Genomic DNA, 26,421 nt, shown 5'->3' on the forward strand with positions numbered 1-26,421 from the left:
GTGACTGTATTAACTATTTTTAAGGTGATGTAGTGAATGAATGAATGAATGAATGAAGGTTGATTAAATTAACAAAAGAGGGAAGATCATCTCAAGTGAAGAAGTTACAAGCTGTGAAAACAGGTTTTACCTGTAACAATGCAGAAGGCTGGCTCTGAAGAACTTCATTCACTACAGGCCTTCAGCTGTTAATGTAGAAGACTAACAATGTGAAGGAAATTTTCTGACATTCTGGCCAAATTCCACTCAGTCATGCTCTGTATTTATGTTTTTCTGTAGATGCCAGAAGAACAAGCATTCTGTGTTTTGGTGAAAATCATGTATGACTATAATTTACGAGATCTCTACAAAAACAACTTTGAAGATCTTCATTGCAAATTTTATCAGTTGGAGAGACTAATGCAGGTAAATAAAAGTTTGGGACTTTTATCTCTCAGGGATTGGTTGTGTTATAGAAAAAGTCTAGTAAGATTGATGAGCAATCATGATTTATGAAAATTTAATAGAATTCTACAGAAAATGCAAATGGATTTGGTTTCTGACCAATATCTACACTGGTGTTGATATTATAAAATATTTGTTTAACCATTTGACCATTTTAAAAATTATCTTCCTTTTTAAATAGTCAACTTTAATACACTTTGAATGAGAATATAGTGAGTTAAGTCCATGAAGAGATTGTTGAGTATTATTTGTAAAGAAATAAAGACATTTACAGAGTAAGAATATTTAAGAGTTTTCTCTGTATTAATTAGCACCGGTACCCATACCATATTTAGGTCTACATATAGAGAATACTTTGAAAAGGTAGAACGATATTGATAGTAGAGTAAAACACACCTAAAATATTGTAATGTGGAGACATACTTTAAAAAATCTTTCCACATAAGGTGAAGGGATTAAGGGAAAAAAACCTCCTAGACACAGACAATAGCATGATGTTTATAAGCGGGAATGGGGAAGTGGGGGAAGTAGAAGAGGTAAAAGAGAGATAAATGGGGACAGAAGGAGGCTTCACTTTGGATAGTGAATACACAATACAATATACAGATGATGTATTATATAATTGTACATCTAAAACCTATATAATTTTATTAACCAATGTCACCCCAATAAATTCAATAAAATTTAAAAAAAATTTCCCACATAATTTCCTAATCTCAGAGTTGTTACTATTTTATAATATGTATGTATAAATTTATATATATGAGAAACATATTTATGTCAAAGATTACATAATAAAAAAGATTATAAGGGCAAAATTATTGATTAGTACTGACAAAAAAAATTGAGTAGCTTTGAAATTCCACTGAGATTAGAAATCATACCTTTATAATGGATCTATGCATTCTCTATATGATGTATTGGAAACTCAAGAGAAATGTGAAAAAAAATTCATGAAAGGATTTATTCCATATTGGGGAAAAGTGAAATGGTTGGGGAGGAAGGTTAGTGGGATGTGGCAGTAGAAGATACTGGCAGGAAGTAATTGACACGGCCTGTCTGGAGATCCACAGGTGTCTGGAGAGGGAAGTGAAGCCAATAGGAGACTGAGGGAACAGGGGAGTGAAAGATGGAGAGTTTGCAGTGAGATAAAGGACAGCTTTCCTGGAAGAAGGGGATATAGGAGGGTGGGAGACCTCAAATGTGAACAAGAAAGAAAAGGATGGAAGGATGTCAAATAAACTGTAAGCACAATGACAAATGGGCATTGTGGGGAAGAAACTTAGCGGATCTGGTAACTAAGGGCATTAAAGGCTACCGGCTCTTTTTTAGAGATTTAATTCTTCCAAGAAAAGTTTTATTTGGAATTATTCACTTTCACCTTATTACAAAAGCTTATATTTTTTAAAGGTCACTATCCTTAAGCACTTTGAGAGTCAAATAATTGTACCTGATAATTGAATAGCAAGTTCATGGTACTATGAAGAAACCCAAGCACACCCAGGCCAGTGTTCTCAATGGTTAGAGCTCCGGCCTATGCATCAAAGGGTCACAGGTTCAATTTCTGATCAGGGGGGCATACTTGGGTTGTAGGTTTGATCCCTGGCCATGGTTGGGGCATGTGCCAGAGACAACCAATTGGTGTGTCTCTCTCACAGCTATGATGATCTCTTTCTCTCTTTCTCTCTCTAAAACAGTGGTTCTCAACCTTCCTAATGCCGTGATCCTTTAATACAGTTCCTCATGTTGTGGTGACCCCCAATTTTATTGTTACAAATTGAACATAATTAAAGCATAGTGATTAATCACAAAAACAATATGTAATTACATATGTGTTTTCTGATGGTCTTAGGCGACCCCTGTGAAAGGGTCGTTCGACCCCCCAAAGGGATTGCGACCCACAGGTTGAGAACCACTGCTCTAAAACATGGAAAATATCCTCGGGTGAGGATTAGCCAGGAGAAACAAAAAAGAAACCCAAGCACATTTTTTCTGTTAGCACCTTCTGTCTGTTAATTGGATGACCATTGAACACCCCAGTTAAAGTACTAGATGGGCACATTTGGGTGTTTTTCAAAGAGCATCTTGCACAAGAAGTGGGCTTTTTGTTTTTGTGGTCTTTTTATGAAAACAAAATGAAAGTGGGCTTTTATGTTTGCCTTTGTCTTTCAGTTATGGGAATTCTGTACTAATGCTGTGAACTTGGCCTTTCACGCTTTTGAAATGCATTTACTGGCATAGCTTGGGCAAAAAGATAAAACTAGCATAAAGACATTTTAAGGAGACATTCAGTTTCATACATTATACACTTGCAGTTTCTGTACTTTGCTATTATTTTAAGATCTCAAAGATAGGTTTCTAAAATATTGGTTATGTTTTGGCCTTTTCTAAGTTTCAAAAAAAAATACTGAAGTGGTAGCATAAAAACCAGATGATGTTGACAACAAGTACATCTCTTTTGTAACTAGTCAGGAATTGAACAAGAGGGAGAGGTGGGTGAGGGAGATAGAAGAGGTAAAGGGGAAATAAATGGTGACCCCTGAATGGGGTAGTCACTTGACCCTGGAGTCACGATGTTCTTCAGAAGGCAGGTGGGCCATCTGAACATTTCCTCAGAAACAAGACGAGTCGAGTGAGCAAGAGATGGTCTTTGTTACTTGTTCATAACAAGTCTGTCCCTAATCCCCACCTCCTCTCATCACTTCATTGTAGTTATGCAATTCATGGATTGCTTCAGTAAAATGAAAAGTGTTCATAAGAAGCTTGTCATAAATGGCAGTTGTGGAAGGAAATAAAGCTTCTTCCACGTTCTGCTCACTAAATCTTCCCCTTTGACTTTTAGGAGCAGCTACCGGACCTGCATAGCCATTTTTGTGACTTGAACCTGGAGGCCCATATGTATGCTTCCCAGTGGTTTCTCACTCTTTTCACCGCCAAGTTCCCGCTCTGCATGGTCTTCCACATCATTGACTTACTGCTCTGTGAGGTAGAGTGACCCCCTCTCTCATACCTAACCCCAAAGAGAAAGAGCATTGTTTCTGCTCACAATGGTTTAAGTGGTCTTCATTTTCTTCTTTCCTGTGACATTAAGCTATAAATACTGACCAAAAAGTTCTCTTTGAATTTTTAGTAAAGACTATTTTAATTGAAATTTTGCTATTTGTGAGAAATGAGAATATTAAAGCATATATAATTTCTACAAAGTAAAATGTGGTAATTAAATTTGCATAGTTAAATTCGTAAGCCCATATGTGTAATAATGGGCTACTAATATAAAGGACCTGTAAAGTTAAATGATGATTTAGAATCAGGTGTTTTTAGTACTAATGCAATTATATACCAAGAGTGAAAATTTTATAATAATTAAATCCTCAATTTGTAAGATATCTATTTGTATATGATGTTTGAGACTCCATCCAGATTGTAAAGAAGTAGTAAAGTTTCTGTATCATATAGGTATATTTTCAGACAGTAAAATATTTCAAAAATTAGTTTGCATAATTTCTTAGGTATCTCTAGTATTTATTTATTTTATTGCTTTTAGTTTCTTAGATGACTACATTTATTTACTTTGTTCTCTTAAAGAAATAAGCAGTATTACATATACATAGCACATATACTGACCATCAAAATGTTTGAGTCTTAGCAGTGATAGGAAGTTGCTGGAGAAAAGAATCTTTTAATTGGGAATATAAATGTGTATAAAAATATAGCTGTCTTAACTTTAAAAGTTGGAGTAATTAGTCAAAAGTATAAACCTAATATAATCTAGGCAGTTTTGTATTACTATATTACTTTTCTTACATAAAGCTTCCTCTTTCTTAAAAGAAAAGTCTATTTTAATCACCCTAGAAATTTAACTATAAAAGTAAGATTTGGAAAGATAAAATGAATTGGCTGTATAAAGCATGATTGTTATATCTCAGCCTACTATGATAGGGACCATTTTGTGTGAGTATAGCTGGGTTCAAAGGTTCTAGTTGGCGGTTTACAGTGCTTGAAGGTGCAGAGCATTTTGTAGGCATGTAAGATTTTTAAAGATTTGCAACATATTTTGATAAAGAAGGGTCAAGCGTCTTGCCGAGGGTCACAGAACAAGTTCCCAAATTCTGAATGCATAGCAGCTAGAGAACCTGGTTGATAATACATAATTCTACTTGTTTTACTTACAAATTAGTTTCTAAAGTGCCTACCTAAATTTAACCTAAAGGAAGAATGCAGAATTAGGAGCTAAAGTCTTATTCAAAGTCAAAACAGTGTGATCACTGGAATGGTGACTGTCTAAAATCGTCTCTACCTGATATTGGAGCACTGTCCACGGGTCTTCTGGAACCCAGATATATTGTTCTTCAGGAAATTTCATCTTGAAGATACTTGAATTCCCAATGTCAGTTGCTAAGAAAAATTAGCAACGTTGATGGCAAGGAAAAGAAAATTTATAAGACTTCTTATCACTTGTCAACTGTGATTCATAATCACAGTGTTTGAAAGATCTTAATGCTCATTAAAATTAATAAGAGCATCGTAGATAGATGTCACTTTCCCTTCTCTTAAACTGATGCTCTGTAGCTGTTTTAGGAAGTTGCATAGCTTAGCTCTCCAAAACACGGAGTAGGTTGTAATCACAACATTATGTTAACCAGGGAAATAAATAACAAACCTTAAAAGAGCAAAGTAGCTTTGTAAAACAAACCGTATTGGGAACAATATTGGAGTATGCTTCAGGATATTTGTTCTTTCCACTAACTCATCTTTGTCAGAGTATTATTTTGCAAAGGAAATTTTTAGATAAACTTTTATTTCCTGCCTGTCTGTGTTTTCTCTTTGCCCATTTCCTTCTTGTAGTTAATAAAATATTTATACTAAAGCTATTCTTTCACATGTAGTAAAATATTCTAAATATTTTATTCTATTTAAGACTATGGGTACCATAGTCTTAAATAGAATCATCCATTTATGTTTTTTGTCATATTCTCTATTTGTTAAGGACATAATTTAAATCTTGATAGTTATGAATTAATGTTTAGTTACAAATGGAAGGCTAGGAAATTCTCAGATGGAAAAGTGTTAATTTTTCAAAAACTTTTCAGAGACCCTCCTCCCTTTTACTGCCTCTTCAGTTATTACCCCTCTGAAGAGTCATTACTATCCTGACTTTTAATGCCATAGATTAGTTTTGATTGTTTTTGAACTGTATATAAATGGAATCACACAATAGGAACTCTTTCTTGTCTAGCTTTTTCATTTATCATTATGCTTATGAGTTTCATCTAGGTAGTTGCATGTGGCCATGGTTTGTTTGTTCCATCATGAATATACCACCATTTCCTCATTCTTCATGCTATTGTTGAAGGGCATTTGGGTCGTTTCCAGATTAGGGCTATTATGAATAGTGTTGCTGTGAACATTCTTGGACTAGTCTTTTGGTAAGCAAGCATACATATGACTTTTTTGGAATTGCTGGGTTAGGGCACCCAAGCACTAAAGTTTATAGATGCCACCCAGCAGTTTTCCAAAATATTTTGAACATTTTAATTTGAGTTGTTTTTATTCACTGAAAGTCTTCCTTATGGTCAAGGGCAGGTTTTGTTTTATTTATTTATTTTATTTATTTTTTAAGAGAACAGGTCCTGGAGGAGATTAGAGTTCATGAATATGAAACAAAATACAATTCATTTGGTGTCTGAAGTAATTTACTTGGTCTCTGAAGTTGTATTTGGATGGGACTAAGAGTGGATGTAAGAGCAGAATCGCTTCTGTGCTTTTATGAGAGAAGTCAGCCTGATGGGGAAAATCCAGCAATGTACTCAGTTATAGCAGAAGCAACATAGAGATAGTTTAATATTGGAGTTAAGATATTTGGCTTTTTAGTTAATCCTTCCTATATCACCTTCATGTTACTTGACCTATATGTGTCTCATTTTCTTCATGTGTTAAATGAGGCTAACAATATATCTACCTCCCAGGTTTACATAATGATTGTATGAAATTATGAATAATAAGGTACTTAGCACTGTGCCTGTTATACAGTAAATATTCAGTTAATATTATCCTCAATTCTACCTGTGTAATCCTCTTAGTTGCTCTCAATTTCTTCAATTAACTAGCTGACTACAGAGATTCTTAAGAGAGGGTCAAGTAGCTATTGATTCTTTATTACCTTTCTAACAACACTCCCAGTAGAGATGCATCTTTGCTAAAATCAAAATTTTAGCCATTAACCTTAATGGAAGTTTCATTCTATTTCTTTCTTTCTTTTTTTTTTCCTCGCCTGAGGATATTTTCCCATTGATATTTAGAGAGAGTGGAAAGAAGAGGCAGAGACAAAGAGAAACATTGATGTGAAAGAGACACATCAATTGGTTGCCTCCTGCATGCACCCCATCCAGGGCCAGGGAACCTGCAACCAAGGTACATGCCCTTGAGTGTAACTGAACCCGGGACCCTTCGGTCTGAGGGCTGACACTCTATCCACTGAGCCAAACTGACTAGGCCAGTGGTCGGCAAACTCATTAGTCAACAGAGCCAAATATCAACAGTACAACGATTGAAATTTCTTTTGAGAGCCAAATTTTTTAAACTTAAACTATATAGGTAGGTACATTGTTATTAACTTAATTAGGGTACTCCTAAGGCTTAGGAAGAGCCACACTCAAGGGGCCAAAGAGCCACATGTGGCTCGCGAGCCGCAGTCTTCCAACCACGGGGCTAGGCCATTCTATTTTTGTGTGTGTGTGTGTGTGTGTGATTTAAGGAGTCTTCCAAAAGTATTTTTTCTACCTTCTTTCAAAAGACATAAGGAAAACAGTATTTCTTTTAGTCTTGACATGATAACTGACAGCTGGGGTTTGAAGTTGACTCTTCCCAGATAGTTCAATTTTTAGAGTAGCAAATATATTCAGCTTTATATAGTAACTTGGTATTTCATGAAATTAAAGGAAATCATTGATCTTTCAAATTTGAGTATATTTCTTACCTCTCCTTTCTTCTTAGGATAATGAAAAAAAAGTTAAAAATATCTTATTAAATACCACCAGGTATAATCCCCCTTTCAAGGCAATTTTCGGAAGCTGTTATCTGAAGAGTAGATTTATTATATAATATTCTTACTCTTTGCCCCATTTTCCTCCCTCAAACAGTAATATGTTGAATTTTTAAAAATTGAGATATAATTGATTTAACATTTTCTAAGTTTGAGGTATATAACCTGTTGGTTTGATATATGTTGGTTATATATTGCAATATGCTTACTACAGTAGCATTAATTAACACCTTTATCAAGTAATACATTGAATATAAAAAACATCAGAATGGGCTGATATAAGGAAGATTAAGAATTCTAACATAAATATAAAACTTTCAGAAAACTTTAAGAGTAGTAATTGGCCACAAGAGTAGGGAAGAGATTTTTGACTAACCAATAAATACTGTATAGGCTACTTTAAATTTTTACTTAGCAATAGAAATCTTCAGGAATAGAAAACACTCTCTCTAAAATCTTATTTCTGGACCCTAACTTCTTTCTCACCTACAAGCTCTTTGTGGTTTTCACATCAGTTGTATTATAGCTCTTTCTTGTATTTTCATTAATTTTGTCATTACACAAGAGGCAGAACCATTAAAATGGTTAAAATGACAGAACCATTGTGCTTGTGCTTCTGGTGACTTTTAGAAGAATATTTACTTATTCATTCATTCAACAAAAATATATTAAATGCTGACACCATTCAAGTTTGGGGATAGAGCAGTAAAGAAAAAGCAGATAGAACTCTTGCCCTCATTAAGGTTTTATCCTTGTAGAAGAGACACAACAAACAAATGACTAAGTAGACTATGTAGTCGATCAAAGCTGATAAGTACTATGGAGAAAAACAAAGGAAGAAGGAAATGTGGCAGATTTTAATAGAGCCTTTTGACCATTGTAGAGAATTTAGGTTGTATTGGACTGAGATGGGGAACCACTGGAGAGTTTTGATTATGAGTGACATGCTCTGATATATGATCACACAAGTTGCACAGTTGTGGGGGGAGTCGGAGACCATTAGGAGGCAATTGTAGTAATCTGGGCTGCTTGGACCACTTTATTGGCACTGGAGGTGGTGAAAAGTGGTTGAATTCTGGATATGAAGTGCTGATGGATCATCTGGGGTAAGTTTTATTCATCACATTTTTTTCATTTAATGTAGTGGTGAGAGGGAAGTATGGCTGGTTGTGCAGCTTCTACACTTCACGGAACATCTTGGAGACATGATGTTGTGGAGTGACTGGGAATATTACTGTTATGTGCTTTATTCAGGCAATGCTTACATTACCATTTCTCTTCAATGTTTGTTCTAGATGTAGGTTTTGGTACCTTTAGGGGGCATTTAAGGCATATAGAGGGTGGAGTAATTATAAAAAACAATCAATGGGGGAGTAAGCATGTCAGACCTAGTACTTTAAAATAAAAGTACATCTTTACTGCTATAAAAAGGAGTGGTACTTTATTACAATAAAATCAGACCCACATGACTCTGAAGACTCACAAAGACCGATACATAGTAACCTACAGCTTTTATTTGCTGTTGGTTTGGTTCTCATCATCAACACAAAGATCACTGACTTAAAGTCAGAGGAAAAAATCTTACAGTTCATCATGAATTGGAATAACTAAAGTTACTTTATAGTATTTTTTATTGCAGAAAAACTCATGACAGGTAAACTGTATTATGGATTGAATAAAATAACTAAACATATTCTCCTATTTTTATGAGTGAATATTTAAAACCCACAAAAGAACCATTAAGACATATAGTGAGCTTCTGTGTGTATCTCTACCTCTCTTGTTAAGAAATAAAACAGTAACAAGATTAGCTTTGTGTATTACTACATCTTCCTAACCATACCCTCCTTTGCCTTCCTCAGAGGAACCGTTATACAGAATTCAATGTTTATCATTCCCTTGCATGCATTTTACTACATATGTATGCATCTCTCAGCACTTTATAATTGAACATATTTAGAAATGCTAGTTTATCAAGTCTACTTCCAAAATAGATCTTTTTTTAAATTAAATTTATTGGGGTGACATTGGTAAGTAGGATCATATAGGTTTCAAGTGTACATTTTTATGATACAAGATCTATATATTACACTGTGTGCCTACTACCCAAAGTCAGATCAATAAATGTCCAGCGACCATCACTAGAATTGCTGATTGCATTAGTTAAAAAGCAGCATAATGGGACCTTCTGGTCCTGCTTTTTGGATTGTCTTATCATGGTTTTCAGAAGTTTTATCTTGTTTTTAGAAGTCCACTTGACATTTTGATTTTTGTCCATGGCCTAGTAAACAGCCCATTTTGCTCTTTTTTGCTGACGAATAATGCCAGAAAACTTTCCATTGAAAAGAACAATTTCCTGTATGTTCCAGTGCCTCATTGACCTATTGGATTTCATTTTGGGTTGCGTCACAGTCTGGTGGTTGTTTCTTACTTAAGGCATTTAGTGATCATGGTCTAGTTTTTCTCCAACATTCCAGTGAAATATGTATATACTACCTCTGACTAGATCTCTTGTTTATGCTAATCAGCAGATAGGCAAGAATCCATTTTGTCCACAAGACTCCTTAATACAGAGAAAAATTAGTATATTCTTATATTCAGAATTTCTCTTTCCCGCCCTTTATAGGATGAAAGATAGATATCTGATAGAACTGATATAGTCTATACTTTAAATGCTCTTTTAGAATCAAAGCACATTTTATCTTATAATTAATAAGCTTTCCACTTGAAAAGTAAATAGTTTAAAATAAGTGACTGTGGGTTGAAGTGAATATTCAAATATCATGAGTCAACCTTGAAATATATGAAATTTTCAGGCTTCTGAAAAACAGATCACCTTTAGCAGGCAGATATTACTTTGCCTATTCACCCATCTAGAAATATGATCTAGTTCTTGTTCTTGGGGCTTCACTGCTCTTCGGGTAATGAAATGTTCTGAAGTTAGATAATGGAGTTGATTGTATAACCTTGTAAATATACTGAAAAACCACTGAATTGTGTACTGTTAAAGGGTGGATTTTATGCTTTTTGAATTACAATTATATCTCAGTTTAAAAAATAACTTGGGCCCAGCTGGTGTCGCTCAGTGGTTGAGCATAGACCTATAAACCAGGAGGTCACAGTTTGATTCCCAGTCGGGGCACATGCCTGGGTTGTGGGCTTGATTCCCGGTGTTTGGTGTGCAGGAAGCAGCCAATCAATGATCCTCTCTCATCATTGATGTTTCTATCTCTCCCACTACCTTCCTCTCTGAAATAAATAAAAATATATTAAAAAATAACTTGGGGGAATTGGGGAGTGCTTGTTAAATATACAAACCTTATCGGCCCATCTTGGAGTTAAGATTCTTGAGGATATGGCCCTAATAATCTGCATGTTTAACAGATGTCCCCGAGTTTTTTAATTTTCCAAGTTTAGGGAATGCTGATTTAACAGTTTTTTGTACCTATATACAGAAATGTGTTTGGGCTAAAGGATATATGCTTTTTGATCATTTTAATTACCAACAGCAGCAGTACCAAAGAGTTATTGGGGAACTACTTTCTGGCCCCTCTCATACTTATTGAGTTATACAGGCAGAGACCTTTCTCTGAAGGATTAAGAAGAGGGAGATGGAGAGGCGTGAGATAGTGAACACTTTCATCTCTTAAAATTTATTATTTTGACAAATTCTAGAAATAAAGTAATAGTTCAAGGCAATTAATTGAGAGAAACACAAAACTTAAGGGAAATATCCAACTATGTTTTTGTGGTTGCTGTATTGTCAATGGTGACTCTGGGAGTAAAAACCTGGTCTGCTGATTTTTGCAAAGCTATTTACTCAGATGTTACCATGAGTTTATCAACAATGCCAAGTTGACAGAGAACAGATGAGTGTTTTAACAGCTCAACTTCCTCAGCACTAGTGTCTGGATCAGGTTTGTTTTACAACAGTGTTACAGCAGGACAAATTATGATGAAAAATAGGCAGATATTTCATTTCATGGAGATTTAGGTGAAGAATAAGACAGAACCTTTTAGGGTTAGTAGTTACCACATAAGGAATGAAGATGAATTTGCATTCTTCCAGTATAGACTATTTGGGGGAGGAGGGGAGCTTATTCAGATTTTTACTTTCACTAGGTCAGAAATTGATATGTGATCACTAATAGTAATAATATATACATATATTAAGCTTATACATATTCTATATACATACATATATTAAGCTTAAAAATGTCTTTTGAAAATCTAAAACTTACTTATATCTATATGTATATACATATACATATATATTAAGCTTGTACATATTATGTATACATATATACATACATATATTAAGCTTAAAAATGCCTTTTGAAAATCTAAAACTTACCTTTTTCTCAAAGTATCAAAGCTTTTTAAAAATCATATTCACAAATGCTTTTTTTAAAAAAAATAGAGAAGTGTGCCTTGGTATTTCATAAATTCTGTATGCTTGATATCAGGCACTCTTACTTTAAGCCTATTTCTTTCTTTGACAGTAAAAACACATGATGAAGTTTAAAAGATTCTACATATATATGAATGGTTTATTATAATCATTTTGTTATATTATAAGCCCAATAGTATGCTATAGGACAAAATTTTATTCAATTAGGGTATGGAAACATGAATGTGACTAGATTTTCCCTTTTTTAAAAAAAATCTCATGCTGTGCCTCAGGTTCAGGAAGCACAGTTATAAAAATTCAAAGCCACTGGAAGTTTATATTAGGGTAATGTCATGATGACATACATGTTTTAGAAAGATATTTCTGGGGGAGCCAAAATAGTTGTGTGGTAATATCAACCAACATATATTCAGTGGGAATAAAAACATTCAGAATAAATGCTGACCTCCTTCAATGTGCAGAAGCTTTGTAGTCTGATGTAGTCCCATTTATTTTTGCTTTCATTGCCTCCGATTTTGAAGTCAGATCCAAAAAATCATTGCCAAGACCAATGTCAAGGAGCTTGTTTTCTTCTATGATTTTTTATGGTTACGGGTCTTACAATTCAAGTCTTTAATCCATTTTGAATTAATATGTGTGTCTGGTGTAAGACAGTAGTCTAGTTTCTTACATAGAGAAGATATCGGTGGTTGCCAAAATAGGGGGCTGTGGGACGTGGATGAAATGCATGATGGGATTTAAAAGGTACAAACTTATAGTTATAAACTAAATAAGTTCTGGAATTGTGATGTACAGCATGGTGACTAGAGTTATAAGCATATTTGAAAGTTGCTAAGAGATTAAATCTTAAAAGTTCTCATCACACACACAAAAATATAACTCTGTATGGTGACGAACGGTAACTAGACTTATTGTGGTGATCATTTAGCAGTGTATAAAGGTATTGAATCATTATGTGATACATCTGAAACCTATATAAAATGTTAATTATACCATAAACAAACAAACAAACAAACAAAACAAATAAAAAGGAGGAATGCTGATACTATGCATTGTGGCTTTTATGAGTCTGTCCTCTAGCAATTGTGCCTTTTATCTTTTGCAGTAAGTATATGAAAGAGTATGTGGTATGATGCCACATTGTCTAACAGTACTACATTTTTGTGGAATTATACGAGAAGGAACAAATTACAAATATTAGCAAAAATTTTAGATTAGATTTCTTTTTATAGCCTTTTCTTTCATGTGGTTTCTTATATTAGGGGAGAAGAGATTCATAGAATACATTCGTTAGTGTATTGCATTAAGACAGGAGTATAACTAGTTTAAATAGTTGGGTAATTAAAGGCTTATATGAGAGTCTAAAGGGACTCATGAGTAATTTCAAAAGCATTAAAAAGGTGTGAAAAGTGGATGACTCTAATTTCAGTACTTAAGGCAGTTAGAAGGATGCCAAGAAAGCAAAAAATGGAGCAGCATATGCTTCCAAATTGTTTAGAAGTGAAGCTTTGTCTTTTGTCTCTAGAAAATTAATAACTAATAGCTCATCAATTCAACATGCAGGGACCAGTGATGCTCACTAAAAAGAATATCTTATTTATTCATCCATCATTAATTTATTTAATAAATAGTGAACACCTTATGTGTCCTGGCATTGTGCTAGACCTAATAGATGCCATGGTCAATGGGACAGACATTGTCTTTGCATCATGGAGCTAACAAGCTAATGGGAAGACAGATAATTCAAAAATACAAAAACATACATGATTATATTCTACACACCTAACACAGCAGCACCTAAATATATAAAGCAAATATTAGTGGATATAAAGGGAGAATACAATAATAGTGGGAACTTTAATACCCCACTAATGTCAATGGGCAGATATCCTGAAAGAAATAAGGAAATGGTGGTTTCAAATGTCACATTAGACCAGATTGACTTAACAGATATTAATATGATTATACATGATAGTAAATGCTATGAAGGGAAAGTACAAGCTGCCTCAAATTTTGTAATAAGTAAGCTTATTTTAGATCAGGGTTTCAAGAATGGTCTCTCTGAGTAAGTGACATTTAAAGCTGAGATCTGAGAGATGAGTAGGAGAATTCGCACTGATAGGTGGGGGAAATGCATGTGAGGCTTCGGGTGGGAGGAACTAAAAGAAAGCCAGAACTTCTGAAATACAGAGAGCAGTTGGTCAAGAAGAGGTAGGTGGACCCAGTGGAACCCGAGCTTGTCGATCACATTGAGGAGGACATGTGATTCCATCCCAAGTGCAGTGAGAAGCCATTGGAGATCTTTAAGCATGGAACGGCATGGTCTGATTTAAATGTTTCAGAGATGACTACGGCTGTTGTGAATGCATTAAAGCGAGATAAGGAGATCAGGGAGATCAGTTAGGGACTATATCCACGTAAGAAATGATGGTTGATCATCGAAAGTGTCAGCAGAGGAGATGAAGGGTGGTAGATGAATTTATATTTCAGAAATAGAGGCCATGATCGTTGTTAAGGCATGGTTAGGGATTGACAGGCTCTTTGATGGACTCTGACTGCTTGATGAGGAGAGATGAGGTGGGGCAAAGTAGGATTGAATTGAATCAGAAAAGAGCACCTACCTGTGGCCAAGAGCATTTGTTAAACGGATATTCATTGTCCTTTATTTATTGTTTGGTCCTCAAATGAACTTGTGCAATTGAAGGTCAAAGGTTACAGTGAGTTAAACTCTTAAGAGGTATTATTGCTGTATCTTACCCAGGTAAAATACCTGTCTGGAACAGGAAAATAAATACCCTTTCCCCAAGCACTACATAGATCGTTTAAAGGTTGAGGAAGAGGAATATACTGCAGGGCGTTTTTGATGTTTTGTTGCTGGTTTGTTTGTTTGTTTGTTTTACCTTCTGAGAACATAATCTGTTTTCTCCCCCACAAGTTCTCTGTTTGGAAAAAGAGAGTTAGTAGAATTTAGACTTATAAATAGGAAGCATCAATAATGTATAACCTTTTATATCACTTTACTTTTATATCTTTGTCTTTTAACATTTCGCCTTCCTTCTATAATTGAACAGAAATTGTGTCTATGGCATCTCTTTCCTGTCTATTAAAAAAGATAGTCCAGGTACTTTACGTTTCCAAGGATGGCCTCTGCGGAAATGTCTATCGCTTGGCTTACTGGCCAGAGAAGGGCAGGGCTCACCTATCCTCTGACAGTGTTTAGACTGACTATGCTTCTTAGATTTTTATTGTGTTCTGGGACCAGGCTTGGGAGTTTTGGAGTCAAAGAAAAGAATGTGATGCAGTTTGGTAGAAAAAGTATAGTTCAGCATGAGCGGTAGGTGACAATAGCACAAGTTATTTCTATTGACCAAAATCATTTTTGAAGCAATAATAATTATTTTATGGTTCTAAATGTATATATTAGATTTGTTTGCTTGTTTAATAATTTGCAGTTAGCATTTCCCCTTTGACTCTTTATTCTTCCAGAAATCTCTGCTGGGTTGGGGTTTTCATGTAAAGATTTATGTTAGAGACTTATACCTCTATTTGTAAATAGATTTGCAGCAGACTTTTTATAAATTAGGCTACCTCTTTCCTCTTTTATTTCCTCACACAATTTCTGGTCAGCAAGGCTGACTCAAAAGAAACTTCTTCATCTGAAGTGAATTTTCAAATAAGTCTTTTCAATGATCTGTCACTATTATAAAGCTAATTAGAAAATTAGAGTTATTTTTGGAAAGATCAATTTTGACAGCTTGATCTTTAGGACTTTTATCATTCTTTCACTGCTACATGGAGCCATCTGCTGTTTGTGGGAGATAGATTACATTTGGAATCACTACACAGAATAGATATATATTGTCTGAGAGAAAAAGTGGATCTCAGATTTTAATATGCATTTGAATCAGTTGGTGATCTTATTTAAATGGCAGTTCAGATTCGGGGTTGGTGGTTCTGGGACATGGAACCTGAGCGTCTGCTCGCAGAACTCACTCTTAGGCGATGCTGGTACACTGCCTTCACAGAGCACACCTTCTGGAGCAAGCCTCTAGAAAACAGCAAACAAAAAATAACTCGTAAAGATTCTGTTTTTCCTCCTCACACAAGTAACCTCACGTACCAATCACCAGAACTGTATTTCTTTGTAGAGGAGAAAAGCAATCCTGAGCCTCTCTCCAGAAGACATCGCAGACTAACTTCTATTATTCCCTCCCCGCGGTAACATTGTGTAGCTAATTATATCCAAGACCCATTCATTTATTGCTCAAGCAATGCAATCTCCACACACTGCAACCTCCAAATACTTTGTTGGAACCAATTCGAAATTCAACTACAACTTTTATTTTACTTTGCAATTTCTTACTCATTTATTTCCATTTATGTTGTCTTTAAAATTTTGCCACATTAAAGATGAAAAGCTAAACAAATTAGTTCTAGTAACCCAGTGTAAATTCTAGAGTAATTACTTGACTCAAGACTTCTTTTTGGTGAGACGAACATATAGTGCTCTGCTCTCAAGGTTTGGCTTTCCCCCACACTAGTTGTTTGTGAATAAGAATCACCTTTCCAGTGCACCAGGGTGGGGTCGCCAGGGTAATGTGTCTACTCACATCTTCTCTAAGCAGGCATGCCTTTGATTTTACCCAGGTGAAGAGTTGCTCAAACCTGAGGAGCCATCCAGTCCAGTCACACAATTTCAGGGTCCTAAAGGAAATTAAAACAGGCATAAACAAAATTCCGCTTGGGAACATGTGAATTTGATTAAAAAGTAAAAATTATGGCCTAGAGAAGAATTTAATGGGCAAGACCATTTTTCCAAATTCAATCTCAACTAGAACAGCATTGCCCCTCCTCCCACCTCCTCTGAAGCAGCCCTAGGGACATCATGCTTTTACTGGCGGCTCACTGCCCTCAGAAGCATAGCTATGAGGCTACACAAAGGTCGCGAGGGCCCCTGGGGATCGTAGAAAGGCGTTCACTGTTCTCCTGTCACAAACACTTAGATATCCGTCTGAAATGAGTGCTTGCCCTGATGTTTAGAATGTCTAGAAAAGGAACGTTCTACTTGGTAACTTTTTCAGGATTTTTAATTCTCTTGCTTTTCTTAGCATTTGTGAAAATTAGATTACATTGCTTTTTGAAACAAATATATGTTCCAATGGATAATCCAGAAAACAAAACAAAAACCTTTATACCCTAGATCTTCAACTTGAGAAATTTCCTTTTCCATACCTCTCCTGGCTGTCCATCTTTACTTTTATTCACAAGCTCAGCCTCCATTGAAGTTTGCCGGGAAATCCCTCCAGTCTTAACACGGCTAGATTCTATAGGCATACTCTGTGAGTGAGTCTTGGTTTCCAAACTCTGCCCTGGTAATGTTGGTGCCTTCCTTGGTACATCTTCTGGTGAACTAGAACTTAAAGACAGCCATGTCTCTATAAATCTATTAAGTCTATTCTAAATATTTAAATCATAAAGAATAATGGATCAATGTTAGACTTGGAAAGCACTCTATGGGTAGTTTAAGCCAATAGCCCTTATTTAAAAGAAGAGGACTTGTGTAAGTCTGGCGGGAAAAGCTTATAAGACCCATAGCTGACCTCAAGCTCAAAGTAGTAGATAGTTTAGTAGTAGGGCTTAAATTTAATGCTCTGAGTATAGTAGGCAATTCTTCAATAGTAGCCTGTACTATTTGGACTTATGCTACAGTATACTATCTAGTTTTATTTTTTTAGGAGATTTACGAATGCCTTAAAGCTAATTAATTCATAGGCAAACAACAAAAGAATTTGCAGTTAGTACAGATGAGGACAGATTAAAAGAATTGAGAATATTTAACCTTGAAAGGTGTACCTTCAAAAGCATCTTTGGTTACAGGGGGAAATTGCACTCAGGTATTCTCCACTTCATTTGAAGACAGAACAAAAAGCAATAAACGTGAACTGTAGCAAAAGGAACAGCAGTTGGATGAGAGACAGAGCCACATGGCCGGTGAACGCTGAACAGGGCCGATACGCGGCTTCCCAGTTGTCCTCTCCATATTCTCTGGTTCTTATCACCGTTTCCCTGTGCTTTTATTTGACATCTCAAGGCCCAAGTGGATGCACCCCCAGAGATCCTGTCCGGCTCAGAGATCTGGCACAGTCTGTCCACCAGTGATGTTAGGGGCACGATAGCAGCCTTCCCAGGGCAAGCTGCCTGCATTTTCAGTGCCTCTAAGTTCTGTTTCATTGAAATAAAAATTTTTAAAGTCCAACTGGCAATTAAGGAATAAATGCCAAAGATGTAATTATTCAGCTTCCATCACTTTCTAGGAAGCAAAACCTATGAACACTTCTCTTTAATCCTTTGATCTATTTCTCCTGAATTACTGGCTGTCTCCATTTCCTTGTGACCAGTTCTCATCCTCTTAAGAGTGAGTCTTTGAACTGATCAAATTGATTGGGAGAAAGGAGAAAATGTTTTTCAAGAAACTATACAAGAAATGTATAGATCAGTTGTTATCAGAATATGTAGCAAACTCCTTGAGATCTTAAAAAACTGAAATTTCTTTACAATCCTGGCAAGTTCAGTTTTGAGGACTTTTCTATAATAATGTGTTCAGACATGTACTATAATAATGTGTGTCAGGCACTGTTCTAAGTGCCTTACTCATAGTAACTCATTTAATCCTCACAGCCATTCGTTGAAATAGGTGCTCTTTATGAGGAAACCGAGACAGAGAGTTTATATAACTGCTCTAAGTCAGACAGGAGGGGATGAAAGGTCGATCGAGACCTGGGAAGGCTGGCTCCAGAGTACATCACATAACCCCCTGCACTCTACTGACTCTCCAAAAAGAGATAAAGGTAGGAAGGAGATCAGACTTTAAGGGAAATGAAAGTTCTTTATGTTGCCAACTGTCTTTAGAACTGATAATACCGTAGACCAAGGTCTGGGCAGTTGCAAGGGGAAAGGAGAGCCAATGAGTAGAGGGGCACCTCCCTCCCTCTCCAGCTTCACTCCTAACCACAGAGCCCTGTGCCTTCTGGCTTCTGGGTGAATTGGGTCAATGGGAACTAGCAGGAGTTTGGAAGGAGAGGATGAAGATTAGTTGGTAGTTAGGACTGCTAAGTAGTCCTCAGAATACCTGTCAAAACCTCTAACTTGATTTATTTCTCTCACTTTACCTGCCTTGTTTCTGGAAGGTTTATTTAATTCAGATGTCACCAACCTCTAAGAATTCTTCCCAGGGTTGCTCATAATTAAGGACACAGACTTTGTAGATATATGTCTACTCAGTACTTTATTTATAAAAACAAATGCCAGTCAAGCAAAGTTAAAAAAAAATTATCCACAGTTAGGGGCATTCATATATTATATTTAGTTCTCATCCCTCCCCATTCTTGAGCTCTCTTCTTCACCCTAATTAGGAAAATACTAACAAATGACTTGATAATAAAAATGGAAAATATATAATAAAACTGGGGAAAGGAAAAGTGGGAATCATCCAGACTTTGTCATATTTTATATTCCATTAGTGAGTGAATAGTAGGTACAAGGGAGGACTTAGCCATGAGGATTTTAAAACATCAGGACTTAAATTTGTACAGAGGCTACTGTGAAGATCCCTGTAATCATTTTTTTAGCTGCTGCTTGGTTTTCAGTGCTGCAATCCTGACCTCTAGTGGTCATCCAGAAACAAAAACCAAAAACCAAAAGGTCCTATCATTTTTACTAGTAATGGTTACTCCCTCAAACTCTGTTATAAAAGGTTGAACTTTTAAAGAGCTCACTTACAATATGAGGAGCAGACTAAGGCAAAATACTTTTTGGCTAACATATTATGGTATTTTTGCCATAGGACCTATATTTAAATGCAGCCAGTATTTACTTCTTTATATTTGCATGATAATTCTCTTACTTCTTTCTGTGGAGGAATGCATTACTTTATAGATCATGGAAGCAAGATATTTATCAACAAGAAAACAAAGGGCTTCTGTTCTGCTTACCTGATAACATGCTACATCAGACCCAAGTAGCTTTGAAACAATGATTTTGGAGTGAGACATACTGATACTGCATAGTCTCCTGATAAGATGCACAGACACAGCATTGCTTCTGTGGCATTTGTGTCAACAACACATCATAGAGCCCTGGCTGGTTTTCCTCAGTGGTTAGAGTGTCAGTTCGATTCTGGTCAAGGGCATATACCTGGGTTGCAGGCTCCATCCCTGGCCCTGGTCAGGGCACCTACGGTCAATTTGTCTCTCTCATATTGATGTTTCTCCTCCTCCCTTCCACTCTCTCTAAAAATAAATGGAAAAAATATCCTCAGGTGAGAATTAACAAAACAAAAAAAAGAACACATCATCTAATCTAAATTTATTCATAAGGAAACATCAGACAAATCAAATTGAGGGACATTCTACAAAATAACTGGCCGGTACTCTTTTCAAAAGTATGAAGTTCATGAAAGACAAAGATTGAAAACTGTCTCAGATGAAAGAAAGCCAAGCAGATTTGACAACTAAAATTTATTTTTATTGATTTCAGAGAGGGAGAAGGAAAGAGATAGAAACATCAATGATGAGAGAGAATCATTGATAAGCTGCCTCCTGCACTCCCCCCACCCTTCCCCACTTACTGGGGATCAAGCCTGCACCCTGGACATGTGTCTGACCAGAAATTGAACCTTGATTTCCTAGTTCATAGGTTGGGCTCAACCACTGAGCCACACCAACTGGGACTTCCTTGGTTTTGATAGTTACTCTGTGGTTATGTAAGGCATTAACATTGCAAAGGATATGCAGAAGCTCTTGGTGCTGTTTTTGCAATTTTTTTCTAGATCTGAAATCAGTTCAGATAAAAAGCTTTCAAAAATTACAAGCAGCCATTTGTTTTGTTCACAATTTCCTAAGTCAGAAATTTGGATTCAGCTGTGTGGCTCATCTCTGATTCATGTGGCTTCAGCCGGGCGCCTGGGTCTGGAGGCGTCCCTTTCAGGCTGACTTTTCACTCACAGGTCTGGCACCTGGGTGCCCTTGGCCTCTCTTTCTTATGGACAACATCTCATCCTGCAGGCCCTTTGTCTTTGTTTGACTTCTTAGAGCATGGGGGTCTAGGTGTAATCGCACTTCTTACTTGGTGACTGGCTTCCAAGAGCCAGTGCTGTAAGAAATGGGCCCTGGAGGCTGTCATTCATGAAGGTCTGGGCCCAGAATGGTTGGCACAGCTTCACTTTAACCACATTCTACTGGTCAAAGAGGGAGCATAGTCTGCCCAGATTCTGAAAAAGAGAAGTGTCAAAAAATTGTGACCATCTTTAATTCATCGCAGATATCTGACCAATGTTGAATTTGCAGTAGAGGTGGAATTAGAAGGAAAAAGCATGGATTTCTTTTTTTCTTTCTTTTTTTTTTTGTCTGACAGACATAAATTCTAATCCGGATTTACCATGCACTATCCGTATGATGTTTCTGAGCCTTTGTTTCCTGATCCCTAAAGTGGTAGCAGTAACACATATGCTATAGAGTTGTTGAGAGAATTAAGTGAAAAGTATATATGAAAAATAAGATCTGGTTGGCAATAAATACATGAACTTAATAACTGCTAGCTTTCACTGGGTACTTAGCAAGTGCTCAATACATTATTATGCTTTTTAAATGCGGTTTCATTTAGTCATTCTCCTTCCTGGGGTGGAATGTTCCGTGTTGGATGGATCAGGAAGGGCAGCACCCATATCTTCTGGCTTTAGCCATATTTGTCTGTGCGTCTGCTCCACTTACCTTAGCCACTTCTGCTTTGATAATTTCTCCTGGCCTTATTGTTAGGACTCCATGTTCACATGCTGTTGATTTCCCCTTTTGATCCCTGAGGACCCAGGTGCTGAGGCACACTTGGCACTTTTGACACCACCTTTTCAGCATTTGTTCTCGGCGCTGTCAACGTCAGCTTTGACAGCTTCTCATGCAATCTGTCAGCTCCCTGAGCCCACGATTGCTTGCTCATCAGAGCCCCAGGGTGCGCTCTCTGTTTCTGTGGGTGCTCTGCACTCAGCCTTCCTTTGTGCAAGATTGTGGGTGCTTAGTTGTCAGCCTCCCCAGGAACACAGCGATCTGCACTTTAGAGCAATTATTTCATTTGGGGCAATTATGTGTAGGTGTTCTTTAAGTGAACATTCTCCCAGCCTGTGACTGAATTTTGAAACAGCAGGTTCCCAATCTGATCTCAGTCTGTTGTCCCTGGAGGAAGGTGGGGACCCTTCCTGTCCACCACAAGCGGGGTTATTGCCTCACATCCTGTAAGTGGTCAGCTACTTTTGTATCTTCAATATGGGGACAAATAATAAACCTTGGTTTTGGTAGAAGTCACCTATTTGGTATCTTTCCACTCTCTGTTTGAAAAATTTACTTCCCTTGAAATGGAAGAAATCACTTTAAACCTTTAGGAATTAGAGGACACATTAAATAATACCCAACTAATTTATTTATTCATTCACCATTGAGCCATCTTCTCTAACTTAGTGGTTAAGAGTATGACGTATAGAATGGCACTGCTTAGGTTAAAATCTACTTATTAGGTGTGTGACCTTGAAAATTTAACTTTAACTTCTCTAAGTCTTAACTTCCTGTGTGAAAAATGGAATTTAGGGTTGTCATGGCATTAAATAAGGACACATTTTCATATAATTAATTCAGATCTTGGCACATAGAAAATATTCAGTGGATGTGGGTTCTTATTTATTTTCTTGCTCTTGGAGATAGATCTTTTACTATAATTAATAAGTGACCATAACAACATATTAATTGTCATTTTTGCTCTTAATAACTCTCCAAATGTTTTTACCCTCTGAGTCCTCTTAGGAAGCCTTATTTCCCCCTCAGTAGCAAACAGATTGCAGCAGATTACACATTCCTGAAAAGAGGAGGCATCTGGAAAATGTATAACATCTTTGTCTTTTAAAAATATATTTCAAAAAATAAATGTCAGCTCAGTTAGGCAGACGTTGGATCATGTAGGAGTAGGTGGACAGTGGGGGATTCGAATTCAGTTCCTGGTGTTAGAGGCGTGAACGGTGGTTCACTTAGTTCACTTGATTGTTGGGTGGGATGCTGGGACCACAGCTTGCACTGACATCATCACATCGTAAATCCAACCTATTTGTAGCTTTTAAACTGACCAAATGCTGACTCATGGACGGTTTCTGCAATTTAATGATACCTCTAATTGTATTCCTGTGAGAATGTCTTATTTAAAAGGAAAAATAGGTATTTAAAAATATCCAACCCATTTTAAATAGTTTTTAATAGTAAAAATGGGTTTAATAGTAAAAATGGGTTAGATATTTTAAAATAGTTTTTAAAAATATCTCCTCTTAGAAAATCAGGATACATTTTGTAGTGAAATGAAGATCCTGGTAGATGAGCAAGATTTTCCTGATTTTTAAAAACTCAGAGGTCTGAAAGGATCTTTGTTTCCATAGTCTGACACAGTCTACTTTAGTTTAAGGCTGTGAAGTCTTTACTTTGTGTCTGTGTGGGGGTGGGTGGGTAGAGGGGGGGATGGGATGGGAGGGGTTAATGGATAATGTCTAGAGCAGTGGTTCTCAACCTTCCTAATGCTGCGACCCTTTAATACAGTTCCTCATGCCCTAACCGGTTTGGCTCAGTGGATAGAGCGTCGGCCTATTGTACTAGAGGCCTGGTGCATGAAATTCGTGCACGGCGGGGGGGGGGGGGGGTCCCTCAATCCGGCCTGTGCCCTCTAGCAGTCCAGGATCCCTTGCTCATTACTGCCCACCTGCTTGCTGCTCCTTACCGCTTGGCTCACTGCTCCTTATCGCTGCCACGGAGGCGGGAGAGGCTCCTGCCACCACCGCTATGCTCACCAGCCGTGAGCCTGGCTTTTGGCTGAGCGGCGCTCCCCCTGTGGGAGCACACTGACCACCAGGGGGCAGCTCCTGCATTGAGCATCTGCCCTCTGGTGGTCAGTGCACATCATAGTGGCCAGTCATTTCGCTGGCTGTTCTACCATTTGGTTGATTTGCATAGTAGGCTTTTATTGCATAGGAAGTGAAAATGATGTGTAGAAGTCTCGGGAAAATACTTAATAAAATTGGGGTAGATGTGGCAATGTTGATTTTGAATCTTTTTCTTTTAATTTCAGGGTTTGAATATAATCTTTCATGTAGCCTTGGCTCTTCTAAAGGTAAGTCTGTTTTTCTTTTTAAGTTACCAAACTCTCTGACCTCTCTGCCCTGAGAACTGGGCATAATTCAACTTATCATCGCTGACTCATTCTAGATTCTTAAACACACAGAAAAGATTTCTTTGAGGAACTCTGATCCTCTCCCCTCTTCCCATCTCTTTTGTTGTTGTTTATTTAGACTTTGTTTCTTTTTTTCCTTATAACCTATTTAATCTTGCTGTCATAGCTCTCATTCCAACAATTTTAAAAAAAGGTTTTCATTCATATGAGTTAGATGATATAAAAGAGAAAGTTAAAACCTGCTTCTGTCAAAATGATGCCCGTTTTGTTTCTTAAAATACTTCTAACCATAATAACATCCCTGGAGATACCTAAACATGTCATTGAATTATTAGAAAGCTTCTGTAACATACAGACTAAAAAGGAAACTGCTACATTTCAATTTGCAGTTCTTTCTATGATAGCTAGAAATTTATAAGACACTTTAGAATTCAGTTATAATTACCTTGTTGGATTTTATATCAACATATCAATACTATTTTAATAGTGTGGTAACAGCAAGACATTTGCAGCAGAGTTGGTAAAAATAACCCAGTCGGTTTTTGTTCTTCAGTCAAATATGACATTCCGTTATTGAAAGTGATAATTCCCTTGTTTATTAAAAGATATAGGCTCACCTTTCCCCAGTAAAGCATAGTGGTTAAAATAGCAGCCACTGGACTCAGATTTGGGTCTAATTTCAGCTCCAGTGACCTTGGGTAATTAAGTGCTCAGACCCTGAGTTTTGAGATACTAATAGAAACTAATTTATGGGATTATGGTAAGAATTAAGTAAGATGATACATAAAAGTTTCTAACATAGTGTCTAGAAAATTGTATTGCCGAATAAATGTTAGCTGTCGTTATTGTGATTACTCTTGTAGTCACAAGATAACTCAGAATCTTTTTCTAGGTTCCCCATCATGTTTCCAAATTTTCCAAAAGCTAATGACTTGATACCTTTAAAGAGCCCCTTGGTGTTTTAGGAGAGCTTCCATACTTAGCCATGGAATATCTTGACAGTGGTTCTCAACCTTCCTAATGCCGCGACCCTTTAATACAGTTCCTCATGTTGTGGTGACCCCCAATTTCATTGTTACAAATTGAACATAATTAAAGCATAGTGATTAATCACAAAAACAATATGTAATTATATATGTGTTTTCCGATGGTCTTAGGCGACCCCTGTGAAAAGGTCGTTTGACCCCCAAAGGGGTTGCGACCCACAGGTTGAGAACCGCTGATCTAGAACAAAGGGGTGGCATCATACAGGTCTATGCAACCCAAGATGCGGGTTGCTGCTCTTCACCTCATATTCATTTGTTTTTGTGAAGTTCACTAAATGTACTTTAAATTGTCTATTTAATAATTTTGAGTTTAGATATGAACATTCTTATGCCAAACTTATTTTAGAAGTTAGGAAACTATATATAATACCTTCAATAAATTAACAAACATATTTGCATGTATCTGTTAGTGAAGTTACGGATCTCTCTACCTTTAACTTTTTATTTCTTGTCCTTAAAACAAACCAAAACCAAGCACTTTTTAAGATGCTTTCTGAGTAGGGCTGGAATAAGACTTTTAGAATGCCTTAGTGACAGTATTATGTACTACAGGCTGAAAACAATATTAAACCCTAAGTGTAAGAAGTCTAACAAAGTTCTGATTCTTCCTATCATATCTAATTTTTAAAAAATCTCAGCTATCCCCTCTTTCCCATGATGCCTTTCCTCATTTTTATGGTGACCTTTCTTTACTGATGCTCTTAGCACATGCGTAGTCTGTCTTTTGTGGCTAACCCAGGCCTTTCCCTCTGGATATCAGACCTGTACTCTGTGTCAGCTAGTATGTATCCGTCTGGTAAATTATCTTTCTGATTAACAGGTATTTTTGACTATGTTAACCTCTACATGTCCTGGCAGAGGATACTCTCTGGCCACTGGGCAGAAAGGCTTTTGTACCTTCTCTACTAATATGTGGCTAATCTGTTATCGCCTTGGAGAATTTGACCAGATAGAGAAGATATAAAGGAGAGCTTTCTCACTGCTACTGGCCTATATTTATATCCCTTTCTTGTGTGAATCCTGGAGCTGACCCACATAGAGACCGTGCAGATAGGCCGAATCCAAGTAGACTTGACTGAGCTGATTGCCCCCATCTGGAAAAAGACTACTCTAAACACATATGACAGTGACTTTTAGCTTCTAAGCTAACATGCCAGATAGAAGATTGTATATTTGTTTATATGAAAATAAACTTAGGGATAGTTTAAAGTGCTTATGCTTATGAACCC

At 36.7% G+C, this 26,421-nt stretch overlaps 1 protein-coding gene across 3 annotated transcripts in view; it reads left to right on the forward strand.

Moving 5' to 3' along the window:
- RABGAP1L (RAB GTPase activating protein 1 like) overlaps positions 1-26,421 on the forward strand; it is a 425,164-nt gene that overhangs the window by 269,538 nt on the left and 129,205 nt on the right. For all 3 annotated transcript variants that reach the window (XM_070397213.1, XM_070397212.1, XM_070397214.1), the window contains 3 exons: positions 280-405; positions 3,287-3,430; positions 24,045-24,086. In XM_070397213.1, coding sequence (XP_070253314.1) covers positions 280-405; positions 3,287-3,430; positions 24,045-24,086 — 312 coding nt within the window. The remainder of the gene's footprint in view (positions 1-279; positions 406-3,286; positions 3,431-24,044; positions 24,087-26,421) is intronic.

The sequence above is a fragment of the Myotis yumanensis genome, unplaced genomic scaffold, assembly GCF_028538775.1.
Source record: "Myotis yumanensis isolate MYYU_CA2020_CCGP unplaced genomic scaffold, mMyoYum1.0.hap1 SCAF_17, whole genome shotgun sequence".
In the NCBI taxonomy this organism is placed as follows: domain Eukaryota; kingdom Metazoa; phylum Chordata; class Mammalia; order Chiroptera; family Vespertilionidae; genus Myotis; species Myotis yumanensis.